Source organism: Carassius gibelio, chromosome A14 (assembly GCF_023724105.1).
Source record: "Carassius gibelio isolate Cgi1373 ecotype wild population from Czech Republic chromosome A14, carGib1.2-hapl.c, whole genome shotgun sequence".
NCBI lineage: Eukaryota > Metazoa > Chordata > Actinopteri > Cypriniformes > Cyprinidae > Carassius > Carassius gibelio.
In genome coordinates this window covers 11,109,705-11,119,538 of record NC_068384.1, presented here as the reverse complement: position 1 = coordinate 11,119,538, position 9,834 = coordinate 11,109,705, and the positions used below count along the sequence as shown (strand labels likewise).

At 35.9% G+C, this 9,834-nt stretch overlaps 1 protein-coding gene across 1 annotated transcript; it reads right to left on the bottom strand.

Moving 5' to 3' along the window:
- Nucleotides 1-368: 368 nt before the first annotated feature.
- LOC128027112 (cystine/glutamate transporter-like) lies at nt 369-9,602 on the bottom strand. Its single transcript, XM_052614416.1, has 12 exons — nt 9,017-9,602; nt 6,202-6,328; nt 5,682-5,797; nt 5,436-5,561; nt 4,573-4,672; nt 4,445-4,489; nt 4,221-4,344; nt 3,591-3,694; nt 3,211-3,307; nt 2,739-2,888; nt 1,851-2,028; nt 369-1,489 (listed from the first exon to the last, which is right to left on the bottom strand). Exons 1-12 carry the CDS (start codon nt 9,300-9,302, stop codon nt 1,434-1,436), a joined length of 1,509 nt encoding a protein of 502 aa, XP_052470376.1. The 5' UTR covers nt 9,303-9,602; the 3' UTR covers nt 369-1,433.
- Nucleotides 9,603-9,834: the final 232 nt, after the last annotated feature.

Below are 9,834 nucleotides of genomic sequence, written 5' to 3'. Positions count from 1 at the left end.
GTTTGAATTAGACTCAATCAATGATGTGTTCCATTATCAAGTTCACAACTCATTTGGTGAGTAATTGTTTGGTTATATACAAACCAGGAACCATAACTATGATATTTTAGGTTTGTCTATTTACTGACTGCATGTTCATAGGGCAGTGTGTAATGAAATATGGATGTTTATGAACAGAGATTTGGTGTAAAAATTAATAAAAGATATTTATTTATATATAATAAGAAAAGTCCCTCTGAAATATTTTTTTTTTTTTTTTTTGAGAAATTCTGTAATTTGCCAGCTTGTTTTAGTCTGAATTCCTGTAAAACAACATCATAGAAACATTTTCTGCAACAAACAAGACATATAGATTTATTTAATTTGGTAGAATTGGTCATACAAAGTTTTCTTGCAGCTTTGCAAAAATGTTTTTACTGTAGTAGTCAATATAGTTTTATAAAATATGTTGTACAAAAATTATACCAGTGAATGTAAATGTGTCTCAAACACTTTTTCTCTGAAACAGTCATAATAATATTACATAATGCTGATTTAATAAACCCAGACATTATCAAGTAGGCTGGTGTCCTATCAGGTTGTGGGTGATCCATTATTTAAACATGCACAATGTTAATGTGCAAATTATAACTATCAATTCATTTGGGAGTAAACCGATCATAAATAGCATTCATTTTTCAAGGTGAATGGGCAAGTAAATTGTTAATAAGTTTAAAAACAATTCTGGAGTGATAATCAACTTGAATCAGTGCACTGTAGAGGTATTCTCCATGGTACAATAAAACAGCATTATAATCAATAAAAATAAATTATCCAATGTATCATATACAGAAATATCACTGTAGTGTATGTGAGACCCTACACCCTACAAAAACCCTACATAGCAATTATTCAGTTTGTACAGTCATGTCTGTATAACAGAATTTCAAATATCTCAGCCACTGAGGAGAGTGAAACAGGTTATCATGTCCAAATGGTTTCACTTGTTATGACGTCTGTGACATTGACGTGTATAAAGATATAGCAGTGCAAATTGAATATGTGGAAGAGGAAAGTTGGACAAGGTCCAAAATCACCAGTGAAATGCATGGAATTTATGTTATGTCACGTTAGGTGATTCATAGCATTGAAAATTGAATAATGTGTTGAAATGACAGTGTTATGTCTCTTTCTCGGGTGGACCGAAGCAGAGACATCCGAGATATTGTTTTTCATTTTGGATATACGACAGCAGTAGGTCTCAACTGGTTTAGCTTCAGTTGCATTGTATTATTTGCATTTAGGATTGTTCTCTCTCTGCTGTCAACACACGTGCAACCCATTTTTGGTCATGACCCACCATCTGAGAACTACAGTACTAGATAATAAATGAATGAACAGATACCGTATAGCCTACGCACATACTGTACATGCACAGAGAAAAAGGATGATGGTCATTGATCGGCAGGAACCACTTCTAGGATGATTTGTAGTGATCTGTTCACATAATCTGAGAAACGCAGGAGGGAAAAAACATAAATTAGCAAGCCTGCCAACTAATTAGCATATTTTTATGATGTTATAATATTCTGTATGATATGACATGGAATATATCTCTATATATTCTATAATTTGTGCATAATGAGTATTTATATATATATATATATATATATATATATATATATATATATATATATATATATATATATATATATATATATTTCTGGAGAATATTTTAACACCTTGGTCAAGTTGTTTGGAATGTCAGGCACCATTATAAGAAGCATTAATGTGAAGCTAGAGAAAAATCGACTTTTGTACATATTCAAAAGTTTTATGCTTTTGTCATTTGCATTTTTGTAACCTCTGACCTGAGAATTTCTGGAACCATTTGGGTTTTCTTTCGCATTGGATGAATATGTAGTATGCAGGGATGCCTGTGAGAGAGATGGCGAAGCCAATACCAGTATTAATTGGATCTGAATATAGAGAAAGGAAGACCATGAAGAAGCAGGTGAGGGAGAACACAGCAGGGATGAAAATAGGGACCTGAGAAAGAGAAAAACACAAAGATAAAGAGGGACTTTATTAAAACGTTGCTCTTTGGACTTTGGAAAGAGTGTGTTTTCCAGTTTAAACTGTATGTAGGTCTGTTCCTCATAAATCATATGATTACAGAAGACTTGAGATATAGTGAGTGGACCATTTTCATGATGCTTTTCTAGTGCTTGTGTGTCCTTTGTAAAGCTTGAATGGCCCTTCCATTGTGAACTGTAAAGGTTTTTTTTTTTTTTTTTTTTTTTCAGAAGAGTTTCATTTCCTTTAAGTATCATATTTGGCCCACTGTTATGGATATCTGCCTCTTCTAGTCTGATCAGCTAAACTATTTCATTATGACAATTTAAACGCTTAGATAAAACTACATGCGGGAAAAATGGGACTCAGTGCATCAAAAATGTCAGCTCAGTTTGTTCATGGTGACTTTACAGTATACTGGGCACTTTTCATCCAAAATAACCAGCAGTTGACCAATCCCAGAGAAAGGCACCCTGGAGCAACCTAAGATTAAGTGGACACGATAACAAAGTGTCAGAGTACAACTGAGATCTCAATAGCTTTCCACCTCTTGACTCACCTCTGCTAACCTACACCTTAGAATTAAATCCACTGTGTATTCCCAACCACTAAATCCTTAACCATTACATTAGAGATGTCTGAGATATGAGATAATGGGCTGCCAGCATAGAAAAGCAGGTGACCTTAAATGGTCGGGGCATATCAGGGCGTGTGTAGCGCATGTAGATGAGGCCGATGACAGCAACCCCGATGAACAACCAGCGCAGGAAGCTCATGAAGTTCAGCAGGCTGTAGATGTCCCCTAGGAAGAGGATCAGTAGTGTGATTGGATACTGAAAGAAAGATAAGCACTTTTAGAAAGTCATAGAAATATGTAAGCATGAAAAATGCATGCTCTCTGAAGTGCTCCTGTAAAATGAAAGTTTTTCTGTTCATTTTTGAAGATCTTCTGAGCCTTTTGACAGTTAGCACATATTTATTTCGAAATGTTCAAATGTGTAAATATGTGTTTAGTTTTTTATCATCACTGAAGACTGATACTTGAAATACTCAACATGTGTAAAGAAAGAATGCTGCAAATGGTTTTGTTCAGCTGTACATTAGTATCAGTGACAGGTGACCACTGAGTGGGGCATGTGTGCATCAATGACTCACCAGGACTATCACAGCCGGTAATGGCGTGTGTCGGCGTATGTGAATCATGGCGAGAACTTCAGGAAGCTGACCTTCTCGAGAGGCCACATAGAACATTCTGTGGATGAGAGACAAAATTTTAAACCGTGTTAAAACATCCACTATATAAATACAAACCTAGACCTACAAAAAGTCGATGTTCTGAAACTTAAGACTTGAAATATGCCCTAAAACTAAATTCAATTAAATGATTGCTTTTTCATAATCAGGTTTTCTCATTAGATTGGGTTGGTATTTTAACACTTAACAGACACAGTTGTTTCCTGATTTACCTACAACCTTGATCACTATATTTTAAAATTAAAATCAGGAAATGTAAGACTCAAAACTGAGATGCACACCTTGAGATAGCAAAAAGGCATCCATTCATGGACCCAAAGCAAGACAGAGCCACAAAAACTGGAACTGCAAAAGAGAAGTTTCCCATCAGTTTCTCTGCAAAAGTCTGTTGGGGAGGGAAAGATGAATGGATAGAGAGGGAAGAGATGAAAAGAGATGGAGGTGAGAAAAAGAAACTCATTTTGTGAAACAAAATTGAAAAACAACATTGATCTTCAATTTTTAGACTTGTTGGTGTTTATGAATAATCAGTGCAGTAAGGCTTTATATTTACAGACGTCTAACAAGATGAGAAAGCTTTTAGAGCATTTCAGAGCCTAGCGGGAGATTCTGGTGCTGTCAGTTATTTGTGAGAGACGTATGATTACTCCAGCAGAGAAACAGACAGGCATTTAGAGCCACTTGCTTTATGTAATCACATTTACTTTGCTGAGGAAGAAGGTGTAGACTATTACAGCCATTACTACAAATTGCTTGAACTCATTTATAAAGATAGTATCCTTATCTGTCTCTCTTACTTAAAAAAGATCCAGTTACTGCTGCTACATGAAAAACTGTGAGGATCTTGGATTTTGCAGCTGCTGTTGTTAATAAATAAGATGTGTGATAGAAGCAGACAGGGAGTGACCCACCACAGCTACGGCATCGGAGGCTAACAGCTCTTCTGCTGACATCACAGTGTAATATGCCACGTTTGTCATTGTGTAACAGATCATTACTATCGCCATGGAGATGCAGATGGCAAGAGGCACCGTCCTGGGGAATGGAAATTAACACCTAAGTCATCACTGCGGTTTGGTTTTCTATGCGAGGAACAGCTGAATTAAAATCTTAATTGTTATATCCAGTCACTAACCTCTCAGGATTCTCCACCTCCTCAGTCACAAAATTCAAGTAAAACCTGTGAGAGGCCAAAAATGTATTCAAAGACTTTATGGGCATTACTGGATTTGTGTGGAATTAGGAGGTTCAAGGTCGGCTCACCAGCCGGCATAGGCGAACATCCCTGAGTAGAAGGCGAGAGGAAGTCCTGACAAATGTACGGTGCTGACCTCAAATGCATTCTCAAAGTTTTTGGTCTCCCCTGCAGATGAAACCAGTGGCAAATGATTAGCATTATGGTAAGCTAACACAGCCTTACAGTATGTTTTCTCTAATTTTAGTTTATATTAATCCAAATTAATGGTGATTTCAACATTATCTAAATGAAAAATTAAATATGGGGGGGGGGTCTATATAATTAATAGTGATATTTGATTAAATCTGTGATGAACAATATAAAATGTTGTCTTTCACTGAAAAAAAAAAAAGTAAAATCATAAGTGTCATTACGGTGACTTTTGATCACTTTTGATTAATGTTTGTGTGTACAAAAAAAAAAATGCACTGGTAATTTTCTGCCGGAACATTTAGCAATTTTACAGACATTTCTGTTAACCTTAAAACACAAGCCTAAAATATTATATATATATATATATATATATATATATATATATATATATATATATATATATATATATATATATATATATATATATATATATATATATATATATATATATATATATTTATATGTATGTATATATATATTTATATGTATGTATATATATATATATATATATATATATATATATATATATATATAGATAGATAGATAGATAGATAGATAGATAGATAGATAGATAGATAGATATAGATATATCTATATAGATAATATTAATAATAAATATTAATATTAATGTGTATCAATACAGTACACTGTGTCCCATTTATGAATTTTAAATGCTGCATTTATCTTTTATTCAAGAGACCGTCATTTTTTTAAAAGCATAATACAAACTAAATACCTTTGAAAAGTAGGTATACTCCTGGAACAATGATAACGGCAATAGTGAGCAGCTTGGTGAATGTGAGGAAGATCTGGATTCTGGTAGTCCAGCTTACACTCATGCTGTTAAGATACATTACCGCAGCTGCAATGAAGCAGAATATACAATAATTAATATTCCACATACGCCAGGCCATACAGACACACTGTAATCAAGCAGCACCATATACAAATATATCAATTATATAAATTAACTCATGCTTACTGAGTCCGATGGTTGTGGCCAATTTAATGGCAATTTCAGGAACTCCACATGGCATGAAGAGGGGCTCTAAGATATAGCGGCCAAATGCCAGAGCGATCACAGCCAAACCTGCAGGTCTTCAAGATGAGAAAATACATGTTCAGTGTCCTATAAAGAAAATCTTGTCTTGCTTTTTTCTGTTAAAATCACTAAACAAGTTATGCTGGTTTTCTTTCAAACCACAGCTACAGATGTTCATCTTGTTGATGTTGTGATTACAGTTGAACCTACTGAATCTAGCCCTTGAGCCTTTGGGTGAGAGCCTCTGTGATGGCTTGTTTATTGTCATAAGACACTTCATCTCTGGGTTTTATTCTACTGGAGCCCAGCAGTAATATTGAGAAATAACCTTGATCGGGGAGACTTGTTCACTGTGCTTGCTTGTGTTTATTTTGGGCATTTAATGGATTGTGTTTGTTTATTCTGGAAGTTCTCCAGGGACCTGACGATGAAGACGGAGGATGAATGAGGATTTACTGACCTTATGGCAATCATGTCAACCCACATTCTCATAAAAGCCATTTTCGGACCAAACGCCTCCAGAATGTACGTGTAATGGCCACCAGACTTTTTAATACTTGTACCCAGCTCAGCATATGATAGAGCACCTGAGAGGGACAAAAAAAGAAGAAATAGTTGGGGAAAATGAAGGCAAAACTTTTATATTTTGGCAAGATGTGGTGACAGTGGCTGGACAAAGGCCAGTCTTGGAGAACGAGTGTCATAACTATTCAGAAAGGTGGCAAGAGTCATACAACACCTGCAAAGCAACCCCAAAGGCGCATGGTTAAGTCATATCATTAGGACCATCTGTTCGTTCTCTGAGAGGGCAGTTAAACAAGCTCTTTTTTGTTCTGTGCATTTCTAAGGTTTTAATTAATACTCTGTCTGAATCAAAGCCCTGCTTCGCTCACAGCCCTTGACTTGTGAGCTTCAAAAGGTAAATGTAAAGAGAGCTCTTAAATACAAGGCATACCAGGAGAGTTCAGAACGCAGTTTTGAGATCTGAACTGAATTAAACGCCTTCATTGTCACTGTATTTTTCTGCATACAACCAAATTAGGAGCACTGCTCCTGACTGGTGTTAGGAAAACAAACATATAACCACAGACAATAAATAAGATTATATGACTATAAAGTACAATTTTACAACTAAATACAACGAAGTGACTGAGTACTGATATCCACAAAAAGTACAATTTAAATGGAATGAGTAACTGTGGTGATTTAGTGACTAGAGATAGTATTGTACATTGACATATATACATATATATATTGCAGATATAGTTTTCACATTTAGTAACCAGATATGGTATTTCACCCTGACATACTATTTATTGCATTGTTTGAAGTACCGATAAAGTGTTAAGACAGTGGTATTGCAGATTAATACTGAATATTGCACAATACTGTGTATTGTATGTTGTATAGCAGAAGTATAGACAGAAGATATTTGAAATAAATAAGTGACTGTAGTTAAAACATGGTTGGAATAGTATTTTAGAGTTTGAAGTCCTCATAGCAACTTAAAGAAATTGTGGAATTCAAAAATAGCACAATTCAGAAATTGTGATAGCAACTTGTAGATGAATGGGGTGCCTTTTTTCTTTTCTTTTTTTTTAGCAGCTCAGTTTTTCCTCAAAACCTGCGGGCTGCAACACACAAAAGAAAGCTGACAAGTGTTAAATGACTCCTGACATACACATGAATTACAGACTGTCAAACAATGCTCTTCTTATACAGAAACTAGTTATTCTTCGACACACGCACAAAGCCACCAACCTCTATGGTGTCAGACCCTGCTCTCCTCATTGTCAAAATATGGCATAAGACAATATCGGCCTCTGTTGTGCATGGATAAACACATTATGCATTAGAGAGGGCCTCTGTTAAGGTTCTTCGCGCATAGTCTGAAATGATTGCTTGGAGACTGTTCAGTAAAACCTGAAATTCTTAATAATGTAATGAATTGGGGGTAGATCATATTCAAAATAGTGTTTGTAGTGGATCTTCCTTTGACCATGTATGTGTCATTTATCAAGTAAGCAGATTTAGTGATATTATTTAGTCATGTTATTTGGAGCCATTCAGGCCATTTGCCATCAATTTCCTCTTTGCAGCTAATATATTGATATATATTGGGCTTCCTGAACTCAGTATTTTTCACTTCCACCCATGAACCGAGGGGCTTAACCACTAATATTGACAGAAAATGATCTTAGACTACAGGAAATCAGGTATACGTTTTCTATTGACCCATTAAGGTAACATTAAAGATTATGGTAAAAATGTCTAATGCCATCGCCCCATTTCTGAAATCATGAGTTAGGTATCATGAGCTAACAAATAAAAAAGAATATTTTTGTAAAATGTATTTATCTAGGTTCATAGCAATTTATCAATGTTACGTCGTCATTGTAAAATTAACAATGAACCAAGATTAATAAAAAGCTGTGAAAGTTAATTGTTGTAAATCTTTAGTATATGAGGTTTGGGAATCCTTGTGTGAGCAAATATTGCATAATTCATTGATATAACACTTTTCAGTTTGATGTAATAGGATCATGAATTGTTTCAATACACACAATACACATTTTGTTATACATAATGTTGGTCAAATGGTTAATCTGACTCTGATGATCAGTGATGTTGATGACTGATCTGAGTTGCCTAACTTGTCTCAGTCATTTTGCAATGTACACAGAAGCAGGATGTCCAAGCTGCTTATTTCCATACTGTGAATGTAGACCATGACAAACAAGCTTTTCAGGATTTTTAATGACTTACGAGTTTGTTTCACTCTTTTCTTCAAAAAGAGTGTTTAGACAGCCTGTTTAGACAGCCCCTTGTTTCCCTTATTTTTCATTGTGAGGAAGAGAACATCTGAGACCTGCTAAACTTGTCCTCTAATATACTTTGAAAAAATATTTGCAATGTCATGAGGCTGAGTGGATGACAATAATTTTTTTTTAGTCAAATGCCCTTTTTTATAAACACTACTCTTTCAGTTAGCAAAATGGTGAGTCCTAATGAATGACTGTGACATCAGCATAGCTGTAAGCCACAGTATCAAAACAAATGGTTAAATAAGTGTCTGTACAACTGCTCAAATTAAAATGCTACTGTTAATTCTACCAAGAACTAAAAATTTGATTCTTCCAGATGAGTGGGTGAGATATTTACATCATTTGTCAATATTGGATAATGTGTTTGGAAGAAGATGAATGTGAGAGCATATGCACGTTAACACACTTGTGTTTGCAAATGTTCAGGTACGTGTTGTGTGTGACACTTACCGAAAAGAGAGAGAATCCCACAGGCAATCCACACCACCAGTGACATTCCCACGCTGCCTGAGTTTTTCAGAATTCCCTTTGGAGAAATGAATATTCCCGCTCCAATGATCGTCCCAGTGATGATAGAGATTCCCCTGAGCAGGGTCACCTTCTTCCGAAGTTCCACCTTCTCCTCGGGGGCTCCAGCATGGGGGTCTCCATTTGATTTGAGAGGGTCTTTCTCTCCAAAATTACTTGGAGTTGGATCCCCGGTGGGATGCGGAACTGACAAAGTCCTTCTGGGCATCTTGTTCACTAACTCACAAACACACACGTTGACTTAAGAGGCCTGAGTGGAAGGTGTTCTCAGAGCAAACTTCTGATATGCTGTGACAAGTCTAAACAAATACGATGTGAAATGGCTTCTCCCTCCTCTTGTCTCCCTCTCGCTGTCCTTGTAGTGTCTCAAACACTCCCCTTTTCTTTCCTTTACCGTGTCTTCCTCTTTTCATCTTGTCCTGTGATTTATGGCACAGTGTGTGAGTAAAGGGGGTGTTTCATGTTGTGGTTATGGTGTTTAGTGGCAGCAACATATCCCCGAGTCATGATGCTTCAGCTGCAGTATACCTATCTGATTCTCACCTTTCCTCATGTAACATGCAGATTACACAAGGGCACTCACTTTAAACACTGACTGTTTTCTCTCGTTCTTTCAATGCCCCATTTCACTGCACTTGTTATAGACGTGCTCTGATTATCAATTAAGCAGACCTTAGACTGATAACAAACTCCTGTTCCCAGGATTGTGAACTGACTGTGTTATTTTTTTACTTCATGTT

Coding starts and splice junctions, on each gene's coding strand:
- LOC128027112 (XM_052614416.1), bottom strand. CDS start 9,302: ATGCCCAGAAGGACTTTGTCAGTTCCGCATCCCACCGGGGATCCAACT. Junction 5,798..6,201: donor GTTGACATGATTGCCATAAG/GTCAGTAAATCC, acceptor CTCATCTTGAAG/ACCTGCAGGTTTGGCTGTGA. Junction 4,673..5,435: donor AGTATACCTACTTTTCAAAG/GTATTTAGTTTG, acceptor TTTCATCTGCAG/GGGAGACCAAAAACTTTGAG.